At 38.4% G+C, this 23293-nt stretch overlaps 1 protein-coding gene across 1 annotated transcript in view; it reads left to right on the forward strand.

Moving 5' to 3' along the window:
- Nucleotides 1-22857: 22857 nt before the first annotated feature.
- The window catches only part of LOC140241374 (neuronal acetylcholine receptor subunit alpha-10-like), a gene marked incomplete at its 5' end in the record, with an annotated part of 71868 nt that continues 71432 nt past the window's right edge, over nucleotides 22858-23293 (forward strand). The window contains one exon of the mRNA XM_072321104.1: nucleotides 22858-23013. Coding sequence (XP_072177205.1) covers nucleotides 22858-23013 — 156 coding nt within the window. The remainder of the gene's footprint in view (nucleotides 23014-23293) is intronic.

A 23293-nucleotide genomic window follows, 5' to 3' on the forward strand; every position in this document is an offset into this window, starting at 1 on the left:
TCTGTACATACTTTATTCTCTGTTTATAAGTTTGCCTTATGTTTGTTTTCCCCCATAGTTTGACTCTTTGTCCAAATATTCACAATGGTGACCTAAAAAAACGTAATTTGTTTTACGAGTGTGCATCAATTATGATGGAACTTAGGTAGGAAAAAATATCAGGAGAGAAGTGAAAAATTTAGAAAAAAAAAAAGACGTACAATAAATCATTCCGAAGATATCATTATTATAGCATTAAACATCAAAGTCTCGAATGAAAGAATGTTATCGCTGCAATGATTAAGTTTGATATATAAGGCAAATATATATATACATATATATATATATATATATATATATATATATATATACTTTACACATACGAAGCGACAAGGAATTATTTTGTCATGACATCGCTTTACTTTTTGCGTAACGTCCACGTGCATTTGTCTGCTTAACGAGCTCTCATCACGCTTTATAAATCAGAGGCCCGCTCAATGGGCTTGGTGCGTCGTAACAGCTGGTCACGACTTGCGTAAGGTGTCACCGTGACGCTGCTATACTCACGAAACATCGTCACACGATTTTGATTTGTGGCAGTGTTTGTGCATAACTCGCCGATGGTCAGACCATGGAGGTAAAAAAAAAGACCATGGAGCTATGTTGTAGCTGAATGGTCAGACGAGGTCTCGAAGAGGCCTGAAGACTGCAGGCCATATGTGACCCAACATGAGACAGCGCCAGGGGCCCAGTCCAGGAAATTTGCATTTATCGAACCGAAATGCTACCTTATGTTCGTTTTTTTCCTCCCCATGTTTCAGCTCCGAGCAGATGAAATCAGTACTTGTGTATCTCTTTTTTTTTTCTTTCTCTCTCCCTGCTATCTCTTTCTCTAAATGTATGTCTCTCCATCTACCTGTATGTCTGTATTTCTGTACTTTTTTTTTCCTTCAGGTGTTGTCCATTTGTTGATTTCCCTCCATGCGTTGTTATTATACTCCATGTGTTCTCTTTTGGTTGGAGCACAAGGACATCGACATCCTAAAGACGCTACCATACCGTTCGATTTGTCTCCGATAGAATAGCAAGTCACCTTTCAGAGATAGAGAGTCGATGACCTAAGCAAATCACATGTATTTTCTTTCTTTCTATTTGGGAACACAGCATTGTAGTGCAACTGATTGACAGATTGCCCCACATCGACGTAAATAAGCACTGAATTGATCAGTGTTTTAGTAGTAGCCATGATAAAAAATCATGGGCGTACATACTCGAGCAGGATTCGAACCTACGACCTCCTGATCACCGGACAGGCGTCATCTCCACTAGACCACCGAGCTTTCGCCCGACAGCAAGTGTTGGTTCTAATCCTTATAGCATGCAGCGGGTACTGCTTTGTTATTCAAATTGATGAAAATCTGCCGTCGAGATGTTTTCATTGCAACTGATTGACAGATTGCCCCACATCGACGTAAATAAGATTTTCATGAATTTGAACAGCATTGTAGTGTTCTTCAGACATCACGTCATGGAAAAAGTAACAGACACTGAATAATGCATAGACATTGAAACGCAAATCGTTTGACGCACGCATATACTGTAGTTATCTTCTGCATATATACCAAAGATACTTGAGAAACTTGACAATCAGGAAAGGAAGTTCATGAAAACGATTTCAAACCTTCAAATGAGAGTTCGTGGCCATCACTTTGTGATTGAAGGTAGGTGAGTAGGCGAGACACAGTAACAAACACTAAAACAGAAAGAACACAAAGAATTATATTGCTTGATTTGCAAACGGAATTTGAAATTAATCAGATTTAGGTGTGAGTTTCTTCAATTTGTCTCCCTCTACAAATTAAATTTGTTAAGATCGCAACAGATTAGCAGTTGCGATCTTAGCCAATTTAATTTGTAGAGGGGGAAAAATTGAAGAAACTCACACCTGAACTTTCACCCCTCTGAATAATATTTTTTTTTTCATTCGTTCAGATTTGTTATCAGTTTGCTAGATATGAGCGAAACTATTATGTGCTTTGATGTATTAGGTAAATTTTACTTTAAGGGAATTCATCCAGGAAGCAAATTCAAACTTTTACTTCTGTGACTCTTATCTGATTAGACTGTGAGGTATTCCAAATTGGCCTATCCAACCTTCGACCGGAAGTGTGTTGATGTCTTTATTTGTTTATTTTGTCGGGGCTGGAAAGAGATTTTACGAAGCAATGTTGAGGCTCCGGTTAAGGTCTACGAAGGTCTATATAGCCGCGCGCCAGTTGCTCGCCTTGTCCGCCACTAAAAGGCGACGCGGTAAGAAGTCGCAACAGCCTTCTCCCATTCCACGATGGCGCTCCTGATTCATGGCCGCTGCTATGTCAATTAAATGTGATGTAAAACATCCATCCATACTTTTGTTATCTGAAACACACGACATCTTCATCGACCATATTGTCCAGACGTACCGTCAGTGTTTAATGCGTGTCAGCAACCGAATGTCGGCGACCCCATGTGCGGTGTGCTTTCTATTGGCACCCGGTATGCAACCTGACATTCGTCTCCAATGTATAGACACGTCAGAATGTCTAAACAGTGGAACAGATAGATAAAGAAAATAACGGTTTAGCAGGTCTAAATGCCGTTGAATATGTGAAGAATGAATCATGGTAGCTTGGTAGCATGGTAGCATGATGATGATGATGATGATGATGATGATGATGGTGATGATGGTGATGATGATGGTGATGATGGTGATGATGGTGATGATGATGATGGTGATGATGGTAATGATGATGGTGATGATGATGATGATGATGATGTTGATGATGATGATGATGATGTTGATGATGATGATGATGTTGATGATGATGATGATGATGATGATGATGGTAATAATAAAAATAATAATAAGATTAATATTTCCTTTAATGTTATGTATTTTTGACAGTGACATTGATATTGTATTGCTGTATTTCTCTTGTGTGGCTATTATGTCTGCTTTGTATAATACAAAGCAGACATAATTGCCGATGTAATGTGTATGCATGCAAACAAAACAAATTTCCAGAAATAGACAATGAAATCGAATTGAATTGAATTGAATAATCAAAATAGTAATAAATGATACCAGTAATCATACTCTTGAATCCGCTACTAATGGTAATTAATGTATTAGTAGACGCATATTTCTCCAACCGACAATGATAATGACGATTGTAGAAATAGCATCCCCTATGGTGCAGCTGGTCTAAACAGTTCTCATTGTCCGTACGGTCTTATTCAACTCGGAAATCTTTAGCTACGTACCCTGTAGTTATCACCGCCTCATTGCCAGCAGGCACGTAGTTAGTGACCTTGTGTGTCGCGGAAGGGACGTAAAATATAAAAAGCCATCATGTCCAAGTGTACATAAACTCCAGCAAGAATTCTGAAGGAAGATCTCCTGTTTCAGGATCCGAAAAATAAGAGGATAGAATGTCGCCACAGTGCTCCAAAAGGTACAATACGAGAACACAAGTTGAAAGGAAAGCGAATGATGCTGGGCGTGGATATGTAAAGGGCAGAAAATTCCAGCCGCCATTTCTTTGAATGTATTTCCCTTAAGATTTAGTACCCCTCTACCTTCGCGGCGGCGATTCGTTAATGTCCACTCTAATGAGTAGGGTGTGCGAGTTTAAGGAATGCATCCAATTTCTGGTTTTATGTCATGGTAGACTGATTGCATGGTGTGGACATGGCAACATGACTAATTCTATCCGGTCATCAGCGGCCGAGGGAGCGAAGCTGTGCACGCTTGTCCAAACACGTTAATTGTCATCATTTGGTCAATAGTGCTTGACCCAAACTCTTGAGGCGAAGTGTCCCAGGTGTTTTGTGCGTGGGAGGGCGCGCAATATCCCGTCTCTAACCTCCATCCCACCCCACCCTCGATGACTTGAAGTATTCCTTATTTCACATCGGCCATTTTTTATCGCAGTTTTTCCCCACTATACTCCAACACAACATGTTTTCTTCACTCCTTGTATACATAACGGCACATAAATGCAATGGTTTGCTGTTCCACCGTATTTTGATTTAATAAGACATAACCAGCTCTGCCCCATTTGTTTGTATCTTCCTTTTCGTTTTCGCGCATCTGTTCAATCATACCCATTTTCTTCCTACCTTCGGCCTTCTCCTCCTTCTCCTCATCCTCCTTCATCTCTCACTTCTTCCACCGTCTTCCTCCTCCATCTACTACTTCACTTTCACATGCATTTTGCTCTATGTTTATCCTTTTCATTTTGTTCTGTTTTGTTTCGTCTTCGTGTCGCAGTAATGTCCCTGGCATGTCCCAGTTGGTAGAGTGTTTTTTTGTTTGTTTTTGTTTTTTGAAAACGTTCACTTAAGGATGCCTTAATACCATCAACCATAATAGCTGGAATAAGCGGAATTGAAGACAAAGAGTTGCATTTGCTGTGAATTTACATTTTAATGTCTCCCTCGTTTGACTCGTACATGCTGTATACGGCAAACACTTCATGTACTTGTTTAGCAAATATGCGACACGTTTCAGCTGCGCATGCAGATATGTCAAAACACGTTTGACTTGCAAACGTGTTTTGGCATTACAACATCGTCTTGTGATGACGCCACAAGCCCAATTGGCGAACCTCAGTTCTACCCAACTTATAATAACAACACACGGACACAAAGTGACGACAATGTAGACGGCTGTGATGTCAATGATAAGTATGAGGATGATGATGATGATTATGATGATGATGATGATGATGATGATGTCAGTGGTGGTGGTGGTGGTGGTGATGGTTCAGATGGCTATAAGAATGATACCGGTTATGACAATGATAATGATAGGCATGATGATAGCGATGATGATGATGATGATGGTGGTGGTGGTGGTGATGATGATGGTGGTAGTGGTAGTGGTGATGGTAAGATGATGATGGTGATGATGGTGGTGGTAATGATAGTGGTGATAATGATGGTGGTAATGTTGAGGATAATGCTGCTGATGATAATGAAGATGGGGTGGTAATGATGATGATGGTGGTGATGGCACTAAGGATGACATCGATGATGATGATGACGAGGATGATGAAGATGATGATGATGATGATGATGATGATGATGATGATGATGAGGATAATGATGATGATGAAGATGGATGTTAGATGCTTTGCGAGAAACCTTGTTCCCCTATTGTCTTAACTATAGCTGTCCGGATGGTAGACGGATCATACTATCAAGCTTGAGCACTTTACTCTTAACTTCATTATACGTGTGTAACTATACACGGCTGCCATATATTTCCTTTTTGTACTGTATCCCTGTACAGCTAAAAGCCGTTGGGTCGCCCTCGGTGTTCGAAACTAATTGTAGACTGAAATTCCGACAAAACTGAAGACTATTTACAAGAAGGCAAAGAAATTTGAGCCAAAATGTGGCTCAAGCTGTTGTGGCATTATCTGCTTTTCTACTCTTTCAAAATGGAAATCGGAAGTTCCTGCAAAAGAGGACTGCCGTTGATGTAGGAAAAAACAGAAAGAAAGAAAAGAAAATCAGAACTGGAATCGATAATACCAAAGACAACAACAAGACAGCAACGAGAAAGGCGGGACTCACTTTAAGTGACAAAGAGAGGAGGCGATTCTATAAGTCATTAGCTAATGGTGAATATTATTGACACATGTTGCGAATCAATCATCCGCCGTGGCCTTCCGTCGAGCGAAACGCGTGACTCCGGAAAAAGTCCCGTCAGGCGGAGCCCAGAAGAACGTTCCGGATATGTCGCCTCGATGCTCTTTCTGAATCCCATGAAGGGGAAGACATCGGCTGATCTCGTTTTTTTTTTTTTTTTTTTCTCGGCTTTTCTTTCTCTAGGCTTTGTGATCGTCCTCGTTGTCTTGCTTTTCTGTTTGTCTATTCTTTGACAGAATTAGAACAAGACGTACAGTGCGGGGACGATTGTTCCACCTAATTGACCAAATAAGATGATGTCTTTTGTCCAACAAAAAATCATACCAAATCATCCTCAAGTTGATGAGTTTGCATGCTTTGTACGTGGCCCTAGAAAAGAAATAATTAGAGTTGAAGGTTGTGTCCTCTAGGTTAAAGACGCACAGTAAGAACTCTTAACATGAAAATTGATTCCATCTGTTGAATTTCATTTATTTACCTATATTCTAATTTATCTAGTTATCTATTTTTGCTACGAACATTGAACGTGACTCATCTTGATGCTTCCTGAAGCATTGTTCAGTCCGCGGGAATGCGCTAAAAGTAACTACATTATAAAAATGTGAAGCGATATCAGCTAAAATATATGCCGTCGAACAAGGAAATTATTTGATGAAGATTGACATAACATTCCGTTTTCCTCCGTCAGTTTCCATTATGTGTTCAAATTACACATTAAATGCAGTACGTGGCCCATAACATGTACGTTCTTCTGTACATTTTTTACAGCTATACTTTCGTCTGACGGTGACTAATTTCACCAGCCCTGAGAAATGTCCACAGCAATATATTTCAACACAAAATAACAGCTTCAGCAGTGTTTGAAGTACTAGCAGTATATACTGATATTTGTCTCGTATCACGACCAGAAAGTTTTAATTTGGGAGCAAAAACCGTGCGAGCATAAGAAAATATAAGGTCACAACACCGGGAGCAGATCATACTATTACATTAGCTTGTCAAAACTTATCATCGTTTCATGACAAGAGAGATAAACACAGTGAAGCAATGTAGATTTCACAAATGTGACCTAGAGAAACTGAAATACAGATACTGATAAAAATATGAAGATTTCAAATTCCATAGAGAATACATGAGTGATGCGACTACCTTGTATTGGACGCCAAAACCTGTAGCTGGGAGGGGAAAGAGGAGCGAAAACTTTTCATTTCATTTCATTATTGATTTTGGCAACTTGACATGGACGAAATTTTGCAAAGAAAATATATATGCTACAAATAAACTAAGGGTACATTTTGACATCCTGATATTACATGGCACAGGTTTATCAGACTTAATGAGCAATTTATATTGTATTGCCTCTTGCGTAAATAAATATATTAGGCCTAAGATGTGCATGTAGATGGATTGATGAACAGTGGCTTGAAGGAAATTGAGTTCACACGGGGTAACTGACGTGTCATGATAAACTACTGCGCTACTCAGAATACCTTTTCTGGGTTCGAGTGCTCTCTGACACCCTTTTAACCACACCACGCCTCCTGCGATGTTAACTTAACGGGCATAATCAAAGTATATAGGCACGTGCTTTCATCAGTTGACATCGGGTATATTGTGTGGGAACGCCGCGTACATTCACGTTACATCGTTTGTACATTGAAGATTAGATGGCACATAGCACGAGTTTGCAGAAAAAAAAAAGCAAGGAGATGGGGAGGATCAGAGAAAAAAAAAATATCTTTTCTATACACAAAAGCATGAGTAATGTCTTATTGCAGGCCACAGCATCGTTACATTTCCTTTTTCTGAAGATTTACTTTCTTTGACAAACTTTTGCATTTTCTTTGCAATCTAATTATGCAACGAATTAGACACCGTTACTAGGTCAATAGATAGACCTTGTCAGAGAAATCGCACAGTTTTTCTCCTTCGAACAGTCCAGTTTACTATACAGTGAGTGAGTACGATCCGGACAACTTCTCATCGCATTTTCCCGCATTTTTTTTTTTCTGACCTGAGTAAATCCCGGTCCCGGTAGGATTGACCGCTGAGCTTACACACGTGTTGCGGATATTGGACTTTTCCCGAGCGGCAAATAGACACTGACGTCTCTCGGAAGCGCTGAGGGCACGTGATCCCTAGACCATTGCGATGTTATCACGTGATTTTGAAAGCTATATAGTGCATTGGTCTTGTGTGGCCAGGGGTTAGCAGGTGATTGCCAACGGTGAAAAAGAGCAAACAGGAACAATGGGGAACCTTATCGAGTGCGCTGACAGAACGTCTCGTTTTCGAGACCATGCAAATGTTGACGGTCTATCGGCGCCTGCAGCTGTTCTCCTTCGTACTCCCGAATTTCGAGAACATTCCTATATGGCAGCGAAACACCTCGTAGGATATCCATTGCCTATTCCTTGATTTCTACATCTATCTGGGGCAATGTCGTAATTAAGGAGACGCGCTGGAAGAACAAAACACGATCTCTTTCGCCCAACTTCACTTGTTTGACATTGCTCTTCCTGAGGGTGTAAAGATTCTGTTATCGAGTAACCATGGGTAACACCTGTGTCAAGAAGAACACCTGAGAGAACTACGACATGGGGAAGATGGAGCTTGGAGTCCTTTGTGAAGGGACGCACAACATTTTACTCTCCTAGTACCAGTTGATACAAATACACCAGTACAGACAGACTGATTACCCTCTTTTGTGTGTGCTTGTGTGTGTGTGTGCCTGTGTGTGTATATATGTGTAATATAACGATATATCATATTGATTCTTAATATCGATCTTTGTTTGTATCTGTAATCATATTTCTATATTTTATTTTCACGCTTAAACTTTTAAAGGTGAAAAAATCTTCCATCCTGTCCCAAGCCCCACCCCTCTACACCCGCAGCTGCACCGTAAGCGAATACAGATTCTATTTTCTTTCAAGTTTGTCATGCTTTCAAGCTCTGCTTTTTCGTGTCAACTCCAACAACCCCATTAAACATTCTAATAGTCATGTCTTGATTGCCTCTTCAAAAGTGTAAACCTTAATTAGACATGCATTTTTTTTTCACGTGACAGACTGCTCTGAAAAAGTATGAAATAGTATGGGGAAAGAATGTAGCTTTTTACTTCAAGTAACTTTGATTGCTACACTAAGGCATGGCAAGTCATCTTGCTCGTAGTTTGCAACCTAGAAGGTGATGCATAGATACAGAGGCAAGCGGGTTTTTTTTGCACCCACCCACCCACCCACCCACACACACACACACACACACACACTTTTTATGATAATTATTCTTTATTTGAATTTCATTCTACATAAGTTTTTTTTTTTTTTACATACGGTACAATGTATAGTTATTGGAAATCAAAACTGATATAAAATTCTGCATACTAATCTCAGAAAAAAAAGCTATCTTAATCAACCTAAATCAAGCCAATCAATATCTGGCTCATTACACACACACACACACACACACACACATACACACGCACATACATACATTGTCATACCTATATATACACAATTGCACACACAGAGAAATATCATTATGTAATAATAAAAATAATTCACAATACTTGTATAGCGCATTATCACATTTATAGATAGTATAGGAGTGTATGTGTCCGTGTGTGTGTGCGTGTGTGTGTGTGTGTGTGCACTGAAATGGATTGATTAAAATTACCGGTTGTGCAGTCTATTCCTGTAAATTAATAATTTCCATCCCATTCATCAGTTTCATCTTATAGACTACATTTTTTTTTAAGCATTTTGTTCCGCCTATACACACAATAATCATTGTCATTAATTCATTCTTGCCTAACTCTCATTTTCCGATAACATTACTCCCTCTTCCTAATCCTATCCAAAAGGTCAGACAACCTGCCATTATGGACATGGCGGATAAAAAGAGTTCTAAAAATATGATACAGTAGCATGTATAACAGTGTAAGGCAAACCTATTTGCAGCGTTGACTGTCCAGCAAGGTAGAGACCTCAGCACAATTAAGGTGTGACTTGTGTTTCTCTGACCACAGAGGTAAAAGACGAAGAGGAGTCAGTATTTTTTGTTTTCAATTACAGCCAGCAAAAAAGGAGTGCTACAGCAGACGCAACACCGCCTGTAATTGAATCAGTCTCAGGTCAGCATCGGGATCAAGCTATTACTTTAATAGATGCACACCCATTTCGTCTTTGTCTCTAGTTTTTTGTTGTTGTTTTTTTTTTTTTCGTGTGTGGGATGCGAGTGTGTTCAGCAAGCACTGACTGCTATACATAGTTGGATAGAAGCTCGCGAATTTTGGCGCCTTCTAGCTCTTTTTTTTTTCCTATCTTCATGAGGCAAGCGAGAAGTTTGACCTTCGGAGAACCGGTTAGGAGAGGCCAGCAGACGACAAGCAAGAGCTGGCCAGTCGCGCGGGCCGTCAATCATGAGCGTAAACAGTGCTAAAAAATGTGTGGTTCCGCTCGCGCGCAAATAGTGTTCATTACCAGCTTGTTCTCCGGTTGTCCATTTCACACTGCGACGATTCCGATGGCAAAGCCAGATGTCCAGATGACACAAATCCCCAATAATTACTTCGCCTCTCGCCCCTTTTTTTCCTTAGCAACCATAGGAGTCCCCTGGTCACGCCCGGGATGCGCCGCAACGGAAGCACTGAAGAGAAAAAGAAGAAGTTATCATTATTTTGTGATCACAATCGTTGAAGCAGAGTTCGTGACCTCTTCTTAAAACCTAAACCAATGATAGGGTTGTCTGCTTAGATTGATTGAATTGTGTGCATAATATTGCAAAGAGAAAAACCATGTAGTTCCATCGAAAGCTATACGATGTTGGTGCCTTTACTATCTCTGCACAAGTGAACCTGTTGTTATGATACTACTTCCTCCGAATCAGAGTTGTTTTACGATTAGAAAACACCAAACACTAGAAGACACTCATGTTACCGTAGGTCATCGCCCACGAACATTTTTCGTGTTTCGTTGTCTGTTTTTGCAAACGACATACATACGTACCTTATACTATGGCCGAAGAGTTTTGTGTGTGTCCGTGTGGCTGTGTGTTTGCCTTAATGTAAGGAAGTAATAATTATGGGCTGATATCGAACGAAAAGTAAAATAAAGAATAACATTAAGAAAGTGTGTTTGCGTGTGCATGTTTACGTATGTCAATTGTGAGTTTTTGGGTGTTTTTTTTTCCCCTCAGTCTTTGTTTGAGGAAGTTATGAGCGAAATAATAAGGAACCATTGCATAACTAGAATTCTTTACATTTTTGTTTCACAAATTCCTTGGCGATAATGATTTAATTGATCACACTTGGAAGATATATCATCAGAGTAAAAAAGAATCAACTTAAGCCAACAGAGCTAAAAGGGCGCGTCGAGACGAATGTGAGCCAGCCTCAGCGCGAAGACTTGCATAGGCAGAAGGAGAACTGTAACCATGGTAACAAGAACAGAAAAAAAGGAGGCGGAGGATGAGGAAGAGCAGAAGGAGTAGGAACATTAGAATGAAGAGAAGAATAGGAAAGAAAGAAGAAGAACGAGAAGAATGAAAGGGAGAAGATTTGAATAACAACTCGGAGAAAAAGCAACAAGCCATTAATTGTGGGAAAAAAATTGTGACGTCACATTTGCTTTGGTCTTATTTTCTCCAAGGACCTACGGTTAGTATTATAGGGTTGTGTAAGAGTTTTAGGTTTAGTGTGATGTGAGGATTAAGATTAGGGATTAGGGTTGTGTTTGTGGGTAGAATTCATAATTGGTTTAACGTGCAGCAGATATTTTATGGGAGGAATTGTCTCAGGAGTAAATATCATGAACCGGAGAAACAAGATTATGTATAGCCGGGATCTTACAGAAGACTGACGAAAGTGTGACAATGGTTTTGAACGCAGTGATGAAAAATCCTGTCTACTTGCTGGAAGTTTGTTAAACAAAGGAAAGGCGGTGAAGAGAAGGACCGTTTTTCTATTTATTTTTCAAGGGGATTGTGTTTTTGTTTGTTCATTTTTGTAATCTGTTCTTGGATTAGGAATCAACAAGGGATAAGTCATCAGATATCGGGTGGTGCAATTGGCTGAGCAAATAGAGATCATTGATCTGGGACCATGTTCTCTTAAAACTACTTTTCGTTAAAGGACACACTATTACTAGTAACATTTTGTGTTCTGTTCTGTCACTGTCTGGGGAAAGCCAATTGAGAGCTCTATACGTTTGCATAATATATCTGCACTTGACAGAGCAAATACGTTTTCCTGATACTCATCAAAAAAAAAAAAGTTTCGCTAGAAAAAAAAATGGCATTTGATTTACCCGCTGTCACCCCCTTTTCTTTTTGTATGTACGTTGTTCGGATCTGACAGATGAAATCCAGGATCATTTATTTTTCTTCAGCTGATGGATCACGCCAAGTGTAAATCTCGTCCGCCTTCATAGAATTGCAAATTGGTCGAAACTGTCCCGATGAAATCGATGATTGAGGTGGCCCATATCTCTTTCCGTTCCAGTCTCTCACGAGAAAATTATGTTTGAAACCATTCCTGGTATATGCACCTCTCTCAGGTATAACAATTAAGGGGATTGCAATCTCACAAAGCATGCATGCAGCTAAAAAGGAAATTCTATTGACAAACTATAAAAGATTTGCGTTCGAACAACAAATATATTATTCATTTCATTTGACATTATCATGTTTAAAAAAAAATCCTGATAGACTTTCCTCCTGTGTTTCAGTACTCACTGCTAAATCTTAAAGCTGAGAATCACATGCTGTATCAGTGTTAGTGCATGGAGCTGTCCGCTAGCTCCAGGGTTAGAATAAAAGGTGCTGCTGTGACGTACGATTAGACGTCAACAGTGCTCTTTGTTCTCACAAGCTTCATACGATGACCTATGCAAATAATATATGCGTTAAAACACTGAAACACTCGCCATTTGAATAATTCAGTAGTATACTTGATTATCAACTTGGCTGCGTTGACATAATGTGATCTGGTCGTTCAATCTTCAGGTAATTTGGGATTTCATTCACTTTATCTCTTTTAATGTTAGCTACTGGTTATTTTCCATAGCATGTACATCAAGTGTAAATGAGGTGTTTTCACTTCATTGAATTTTAACGTACGGACAAATTCCAGAAACCTGGAGAACATGAGCAGCGCTAGAACAGATTGCATTGTGTACTCAGTAAGGGATTACACTTCACTACATACAAAAGGAAGCTCTAGGGTAGTACCTCCTTGTTATAAGTAGCTGCGGAGCTACAACACTAACCCCATGGTAACCATGGCAACAGGCACCAGTCCTCCTGCAGGATCCACACCGGGACTGTCACCAGCATTCTTCGCACTTCGTACTCGGGAGTCAATTGCCGACATCGTGATATCGGCGGCAAAATGTTCAAATCTGTCTTCAAGTGGCGACCTTTTTTTTTTTCATCTCGATGAAAATAATCATCTGATCCCTCTGAATTTCTTCCTCTGCACTCTTAGCTCCCCGTGACTCTGTTTTTATGACTATCCATTTCTCACTCTTCAACCTCACTGGTAAATCTTCACTTTAATAGTACTTCTCTTTCTCCTCATCTTCCTCTCAATCGGGCCATGAGCATCCCCCCTCCCTTTCCCCTCCCTCCCCTCTACCTCTCTTGCCCTCTGCTTTCACACACCGGGGGTGAACCAAAAAGAAGAAAAAAAAATGCGGTCGAATCAATCTGCACTAAAAACCCTTAATCGGTTTCCGGTGGCGGGCTGAAAAGGGCACCAAGTACAATCGATTTATATTCATTGGATTGTTACGTCATGAAAGACTCGTCGTATTCGAGAACAATGCTCCGATGGCGTTCTCGCAGTCCCAAATACAAACAATAAAAGTTGCCCACTTTCCAAAGCTCTTCAGCACGCGGTCAAAGTGGGAAATGATTAATGGTTTTATTCTAGGTCGGATTATGGTCAGTTGCCAATAAAGAGGAGAAAAAAAAAAAGAAGTTCCAGCGCATTTCCCTTATCATAATTATTATGTAATTTGTGGTCCCTTGCAACTTTCATCATTACTCTTTAGAGGAGAATGAACCTAAGCAGATCAAAGAAAACAAATGAACATAGATAAAAAGAATAACATTTCAAAGACTGCTACTGCTGCCTAGCTATAGCCTTGATATTCACCTGTGTGTTATATTCAGTATAGGCTCCCTATGATACACCATCGGAACTCAGCCACTGTCTGTGAGACGTTAATAATGCACTTATTCATGACACTGTAAACCGCTGAATATTGAAGATTTGCGAGATTATTTCCAACCACCAGATATATTTCATTGATTTTCTTTTTCCCCGCGGGAAGTCCATCATTTCCATTTCAAGAGTGCATTTCCATTGTATTCAGTTACAGTTCCTGTACGCTCCTCAAATCCTGCGGGGCATTTGAAATTCCTCGTCCACATTGGCCGTTACGAGGCTTTTAGTGTGAAAAGACTTCGCTAGGGCGTTCGCCTTAATTTCCGTAACGTTGTAACGTGTCTGAAATTACCGGCTCCCATCATTTTTAACGGACAAAAATGGCGCATATGCCTCTACATACTCTCGCAGAAATTAAAACCCCAAGATATACACCCTTGATATGTACACGATACTGTGGTTCTAAATTGTATCCGTGCTCGGTACTTATCCTGCTTTTTTTTTTTCTTTTGCATTCGGTTTCTATTGGGATCTAAGCTTAACAAGATTGCTTCATATGTAGATTTCATGATTCTTCTGCTGCATTTTTACTTTGGTTCAAATGGTCATAGACAATAGTCATGTTCTATCTAGCAATTATGTTTGTAATATTTCATTGCACATCCAATCTGGATATCATGCATCATTCTATTTTGTTATATCTGGTGTATTTTTCACTGAGGTATTCTGAAGATAAATTGAAATGGAAAATAAAATGAAATAAGATCGTACACAGGAATTACAACGAGAGAAGTCGGAAAACAAGCGTGATGAAACCGACTGAGCAGCTCTCTCTTAAAAAGAGGAGAAAGGATTTACTGTATCATAATCCTAAATAGAATTAAGAATAGACAAATTCAGAAGCCTCAGAATTGTAATTGTTGTCACAATGCTTTGGGGCAGGAGAAAGATTGCTGATGGTTCAAAACAAATACCATTATTTTATCCAAAAACAGAAAATCTGTAAAAGAGGAAATCACAATTCTATTTGAAAAAAGTAAGAGTTTTACCAAACTAATTTGAAAACGAGCAGTGATTTCATTACAGTGGATTGTGCATAGGAATTTAAATAAAAAAGAGAAAAGGGCCTTAAAAAGATACTCATATAAGTACGACTGATACATAAGAAATCACCACTGCCCTTACAGAATAACGAGATTGGATTAGAGTGGTATCGATGTAGATATGTCAGGATTCGTCCATTTGACATGTAAACAATGAAATTGCCAACAAAATGTATTATGTTTCACGTTCGTAAAGGTTGAGAACGATCTGTAAAATTGAAAGACCAACAAATTAATGTTTAACCATTATTTCAGTCGTAACTTGCATCGTACACAAGTGGTACATGAACATCAATAGAATGATGTCATGAACAATGACTGGTAGTCTGTAGATGATAAAACAGCGGTCAGTCCGTTTTTGATTATGGTAGATAGATAGATAGATAGATAGATACATACATACATACATACATACATACATACATACATACAGATAGATAGATACCGTGGCGGCTGCAATACTTAACCATTCTGAAAATTAAATCACAATCATGTAAGTCCACTCCACTGCTAAAATAAAAAATGAGGACAAAAAGCAACAAAATACATATAACTTATTGTCATCGGAACAGACCTCTAACAAGGAAAATTAACAAGGGACTGTAGGACGCCATAGACTCATATCGAGATACGGCCATGAAAAATGCGATGACTTGTTAAACGGCTATCACCGATTCCCCAAGAGACACAGGTCTAGGCTACTTCCTGGACACGAAGCGGAGATTTTCTCCTAATTGAAGGTGTTAGAATACCTTCTGACATTATATACTGTTCCACTGGGATCTCATTTAATAAGTTAAAAAAATGAAATAATAAAAACAGCAATTATCTGACCATAAGTAATTCCGACTCTCATGCGTGAAATAATGATCGTATCCAGGTTCTTTAATCCCGACATCTTAAACATTCCCGGGAAACCCATACCCGAGTTCCGTACAATTTTCCAGTCATTACTTCACAATTATGACATAATAGGAATGAAAAACACTAACACACCGCAGGTGATCGCATGTCGTTGTTGTCTAGAATCCATCACGCCTGAGGGAATGTGTCACATGTTTTGTCGCGTTTTCTCGAAGCAGCCTCCTCTACAAGCCTTTTTGGCCAATCAACACAATGGCCTTTTAATATGATTATTCGTGTATTCATCGATCAGAGAAACAGAAAGGCCTAAAACCCTATACCCGATAGGCATTGTACTGTTCTTCTGCCTCTCGACTAATGGTTTTCCTTCTATATAAGCGGATGATATTGGCATCCACAAGAATCACTGGGGACTAGATTTACCATCAAAATGTGTTTTGACATTGGCATGTAGTCGGCGGACGTATGAAGTGAATGCAATGAGATTGGAATGTGATTACTGTTTAATTTCATGCCGATCTTTTTTTTTTTCTCTCTCTCTCTCTTTTATAGCCAATGTTCTGATGAAACACGATATGCCGACATGGCCTCTGTAGAGAGATTGACTTTTTCGCCGCAAATTACTGCTCGTTTTGATACACTTATGCCTTAATCCTTCTTTCATGAAGGAGAATTGTTTAGACGATTTCCATTCATCTTGCATAATGTAGACCTCGGACGTCATTTCCACACACCTGAACAGTTGCAAAATGGAGCTATAACAAAGCTCCATCGATGGCTGCAACGTACAACGCAGCGTCATCTGCAGGTACAAATGCGTCGAATGTCTGAAAGGCATATTTTTGATCCGGAATCGCGAAAGTAATGTCTACTTTTACCCTTTTGATCTTTCGATTCAATAATTTGAAATGAAATCAAATAGAATTTAACTGATTTAAAAGAATCGTATGATGAAATAAACGTAAAACAATGCACACTCTTTGGGTCACCGTAACTTTGCAAGTGTCTTTAGCCCTGTTATAACAAACCCTACCCCGACAACGTCGGGACAACGTCCGGAGAACAAAAATTCTTCCAGGTGAAAATCAAATCTCCTTGCTAAATATCTTCTTATTAGGGGAATTACCTGAAATTGATGACTACGTCATTATATTGGCATCTGCCATACGACGAGTGTAATGAATATCTATGCTCGTTTAAGACTGATAATGGTGTTTTGAGGAGTTGCTGTTTTTTTTTTCTCATGTGATGATATAAAAAAGGTTGCTTTCACAGCTAGTAAGCAGAAATATATTATATAAATATATATATATATATATATATATATATATATATATATATATGTATATATATATATATATATATATATGTATATATATAGATATATATATAGATATATAAATATATATAAATGAGATATGAGGAAGAAAGGAGAAAACGGCTTTGAAATCATTATTCCTCTTACTGTTCCTGCTTTTCGGAAAAATTGCAAGAATTAAAAAATTGATCTCCGCCGGGAATCGAACCCGTATATATACATTATACACACACACACACACACACACACACACACACACACACATATATATATATATATATATATATATATATATATATATATATATGTATATAAATCAGTCGCGATCGATTTGAATTGGACAGTGATTGGCCCCACATTTTTCCCTGAAGAGTCATACTTGGTTCCATTATGCTATACTGAGAGAGAGATAAAAAGAATACGAGACAGAGATAGATAGCGAGCGATATTATACATACATATATATATATATATATATATATATATATATATATATATATATATATATATGTATATATATATATATATATATATATATATATATATATATATATATATATATATATATAGACGATGAAGACAAACAAGTTGACATAATGCATTAGAATCAGGGTAACAGACTGTTACCCTGAGGAAGATCCGTGCAAGGGTCGAAAATTTGGTTTACAAATAAATGAAGTTGGATTCTAATGCATTATGTCAACTTGTTTGTCTTCATCGTCTTCATGCTCTTATTCCAACACGCGGATAATAATACCATTATATATATATATATATATATATATATGGATTCTGTATCTCTGGATGTAGGGAAACGTTGTGCAGATAAGCAATGACAGCAGTGTAAAGCATGCGATTGAATGGAATAGTTAAAAACGTTAAGGAGACACAAGCTGTGTGTTTAGTGTGTCTCCCTTATCTAGTAACCATGGACATAGTCATGTCTCCTTAAAGCTAGATCCATCGTTATAGTTACGTTATAGGGTTCGACACTATCCCTTTCTCTGTAGACCCATTCAGGCCATTAAAGTCTTTGAATTTGGAATTTGGTGACCCGAAATGGAAAAAAAAAAGAAATATTCGAATTCATCGTGATATTTTGCTGCCCGATCGGGCCACCAAAAGTTAGCCTATCAAGAAGTCTGGTGACCTGACATCAATTTGGGTGACCCCGGGCAACTGGGCCACCACTAATGTCTATAATGAGGAGAGACCTAGAAAGGGAGAGAGAGAGAGAGGGAGAGAGTAAAAGTGTAAGGACGAAGATTCAGTTTGCCTCTTTAAGTAATGCTCTTCAGAGATCAGCGTGCTTTTTCGAGCTTTATACTTTGCTGATTATTCCGAGGCATTCAAGTGTTTCATTTTCACACCCTCCAGAGGTAGAAATACCACCGTTGTTGACGTCTTTCAAAGAAACATAATGCTTGACACGAGTAGAGCGTGAATACATTTGTACTTAAAAGATCGGCTGAGCTCTAGTTAACATTTGCGGCACGTACAAAGCGGGCGTGGTGAACCGATATCTCAACGTGTGCTATAACAAATTGGGCAATGATACGGTCTGCTGAAATACTTGCCCAGTACAGCTATGCAACATAATCTTGTAATGAATAAGCAATACCCTCTCCATGAATCTAATAGTCTGTGCAGAAAGCTTTTCCGGCAAAACCACTCGGCACTCGTCTCGGGCGCCTTTCGGTGACTAACCCCCAAGAAATCTCATCGGTATTAGTATGGCCTTGTTTTCACTTACATCCTGTTTCCACACAAATTTTCTCCTCCCCGGGATGTTTTCGTTGTTGTTGTTGCTGCTGTTGGCCAGTTCAAACAATAGTAAGATAATTGATATGATAATCTAGTTCCTGAAACATTTTTTTTTTTGATGCCATGAATGATGAAGTTTGTTAGTCAAGATGCCTGGGTATAAAAATGATCTACTTTGTGCTTTGAGAAAATGGGACAAAGATTCTCGAGTGAGCTGTTTCTTCAAGGCTTTTGCCTCCGAGGTGTGTTCATTATCTGTATACTTCAGAAATGGTACACCAAGTTCCCGCAAGTTAACAGTTAACTAAACATAGACGCAATTAACCTCGTTATCCCCCGATAAGTGCAAAATGGTCTTAAAGGTACTGTTTGCCATTGGGAGCAGTGATTTAAGAAAATGTTCGAGATATCACATTTGATGCAAAACATCGTGCCATGTAAAAATTTCATAATAAAGCCGAAAATATAAGGAGATATCACTATTCTTCCCACTAAACCATAACTGTAAACGGTTTAGTCTTGAAACATTTGTATTACAACTATTGTTCACAATTTGTATATTTAACAAGAGTTAACATTGCTTATACTGATTCAATTTTTACATTGGTTGTTTCTATCCCTAACTCACATTTTAGAACTATTTTGAAACACTAAAAGCTGGGTTTTTGTTTCATCTGTGAATGGTAAGTAATGCCTTTACGTCTACCTTCTTTCTCAACCAGGCCACCGAAAAAAAAAAAAAAAACGCCACGCGCTAAACGCTGAAGTTGGCCGGCGCCTTTAATTGATTGGGTGTTTCTCTATTCATATGAATCTGAGTAATCTGTGGCGCCAACATTATAGCCACCCAACCGTTACATACAGCTTTCTATCATCTCTGTGTGGCGTCAGCAAGACATCCCCGTTTGATTAAAACATGGTATGATATATCATTAAGGAAATATAAATGTTGAATCTTTCCAGCTTATGTTACGGAAGTCGCATGTATCGCCCCTCTCCTCAGCACACACACACACACACACACACACACACACATTTTTTGTTTTGTCGATCATTTATTTTTCTTTCTTTTTCATATATACACTAATTAAACATTTAATTTTACTTGATTGTAAAATAATACAAATTTCATTATGACAGCATAAATTACACACACACACACACACACACACACAAACCCATTTTTTTTACAGTAATCTGTATTTGATTTCTATAATTTCACGTGACAAAAACATTCATCTTGAATGTATAAACATAATATACAATCAGCAATGTTTGATTAAACACACACACACGCACACACATAATATATATATATATATATATATATATATATATATATATATATATATATATGTTATATATATTTATTTATTTATATATATAATGAAATAAAAATATATACACACAGATACATTTCACCCCAAAGAAGACCAGAATAGTAATCATTGTCATTTCTAAAGATGGGCTACCGGCAGTATTGTTTTTCTTTATACGTAAACATCTTATGTCACTTGAATGTGAATCGGATGAGGTTTTTTTTTTTCTACCAAAATAAAAACAAACAAACAAATATAAATAAGACAAAGAAAAGCAGATAAGCATATGAGGAAAAACCTGAAATGATTTCTGTCACATTCTGCTTGTCTTTGATGATAATGTTGAAATAATCCTTACCTGTTCAAGGGTCTAAAGTACTGTTTGCGGTGTCACACGCAGCGATAGACCATGATAATAAAAGCGAAATTCTGGGAATTTGCAAAGACAATATTCCGCTGCTGAATGTAGAAAAAAAGGAAGAGTGGACTGGTGTTTCCACTGGGGGTGAAGCGGAGATGATTGCCGACACGTTTTATGCCAAGACACAAGGGGGATCACTGGAAACAACATGTATGAAATGCAGGAATAGCGCCTTTGCGAAGCGCATTAATCTGTAAAATACATAAACAAAAAACGCACCCTCAGAGACGGTGTGTCTTATTCATGCCCATCAATATCAATGGCGACTTCCTACTTTATACATTATACAAGTCTAAATATAACACGCTGTGTGCCATACTTACATCAGAGATTGAAGAGGCTCTATTCTCTTTCGTCTGTACTCGTCTCGTTCATTTTTTTTTTCTTCTCCTTCAAAAGTACATGAAAGCAGTTCATTTACCATACAAGTTTCTCTATGACAGACACATCACATTTTTCCGTTCCTACATGCACTTGCACTTCCGTTTGATTAGAAAAAAAAAATTGAAAAAATACAATATATCTCTATTGGTATATTTTTCAAACTGATAACACTTTCAAATACACTCACATACACACGCATACACACACATACACACACACACACACAAACAAACAAACAAGCAGTAGATTACCACACGGGAAGCCATATGCACTTAAATTGGCAAGGCTGTAACCCCACAGCCGTGAACCCACAAGGGTTGACCGGCTTGTTCCTTCCACGCCGCAGGCTTCAGGCGTCTTTCATCAGTGAAATTAAAATAACAATGTCGATAAGAAATATATAGAAAATATCAAAATGCAAATATTGATTTATTGCTATCACAATGACACATATATCTCCTCTTATCATCAGAGGCACTACCACAGTATTACTACCTTTGGTGTATCGTTGTCAAAGTAAGTGTTATACTCAAAATGTCACATTATGCGTTTTCGCAGACAAATTATCTAATCTTCAGTTGCACAACGGGAAATCGATGGCAATCGAGTCTGATAAAAATCTTCATCAATCACGGACTATGCAAATTCATTTAGCAGGTATACTGCCCCCATTGGCCAGAAGCAAGACAGTGGTATTTGCATTCCGAAAAGGCGCCGTAAGTGAACTCTCATTAGTAAACCTTGAAGGATGCAAAAGGTAGTAAGCAGAGAAGTAATTCCTTCTCTTTTGGAATTCTTCGCCTCCGTTGTTTGCAAAGTCACACTCAATTATGCGATGAATTCCTTTCTGATTATGTGCTGTTTGTAAAATTATCATTACAAAAAGAAAAAGAAATGTTTGTTTCCCCTGGCCTACGTGCGCAATATAGTAACAAGGTAGTGATCACTCTCAATTAGAAGTATTACCCAACGAGTAATCGTGCAATATCAAGTTGCCCCTACCCCCGTCTTTTGCTATATTTTTTCCAATTGCCAAGGAGACATATACACATTGTGTTCATTTCAAGCATCAATCAATTGTTCTCTGAAAATGGCAACATATTCTCGACAATTCTCTTCTTTCTTTCTTTTTTTCGCTTTTTTTTTCGCTTTTTTTTTTTTTGCCAATGAAAGGTTCCCGAAGAAATCAAATTTAGGCTGAAGGTGGCGGTGTGTGTGCGTTTTTAACCTCTTGGTGCAAATGCCTCAAGTATCATTGTATTCAAGTTGATGGTTTTTATCGCCAATCGAGACGAGCATGTTTAAGGAAAGGGCAATCAATCCCGTATGCTACAAATGCCATTTCTGCTTTGCATCAACGTCAACTTTCATTCGATTTAATCTTGCTTTGTGTTTTTATTTACCTCTCTTTATCTCCTCTGCCCATCTCCTCTCTCTCTCTCTCCCTTCTTCACTTCTCTACTTATCTCTATATATTGATTTTTCTATCTGTCTGTCTGTCTGATTATCTATCTATCTACCTATCTATCTGTGTGTCTATCTGCCTATCTTTCTATACATGTATCTATCTGTCTATCTATTTATCTATCTATCTGTCTATCTATCTATCTATATATTTGTCTGCCTGTTTAACTATCTATCTATCTATCTACCTGTCTCTCTATCTTTCCGTCTTCCTATCTACCTGTCTCTCTATCTTTCCGTCTTCCTATCTACCCGTCTCTCTATCTTTCCGTCTTCCTATCTACCTGTTTTATCTATCTATCTTTCCATCCATATATCCATCTGTCTATCTGTCTATCTGTCTATCTATCCATCTTTCTATCTATTTGCCTGTTACAGCTCACATTTCGGGCGTGGCCGGTGGGGAGGCTCACAAGCGACTGATAAGAGACCTGTTCGCCAATTACAGCAAGACCCTGAGACCAGTGCGGGAGTTCAGCACTACCATCGAGCTGGAGATGGTACTCCTACTCTCACAAGTCATCCATTTGGTGAGTCCATCAATCACGTGACCAGCATTCAGCCAATATCAGCAAAAAGAAAACAAAACAACAAGAACAACAGCAAAGCTTTCTCGAGATATGAATACTGATTTGGTCAAATGTCCACCTTTGGGTACGATACGATAATGTCACGTATATGAAAAAAAAACAACAAACAAAGTGGAGTGTTATTTAGTTTCCTATGGCCCACTTTTACATTCCGTTATCCCATGTTTCTTCCCAATTATAGGACAAGTTATTTCATAAATGAATTATGGTTGTGTTACAA

This window comes from Diadema setosum, chromosome 18 (assembly GCF_964275005.1).
Source record: "Diadema setosum chromosome 18, eeDiaSeto1, whole genome shotgun sequence".
NCBI lineage: Eukaryota > Metazoa > Echinodermata > Echinoidea > Diadematoida > Diadematidae > Diadema > Diadema setosum.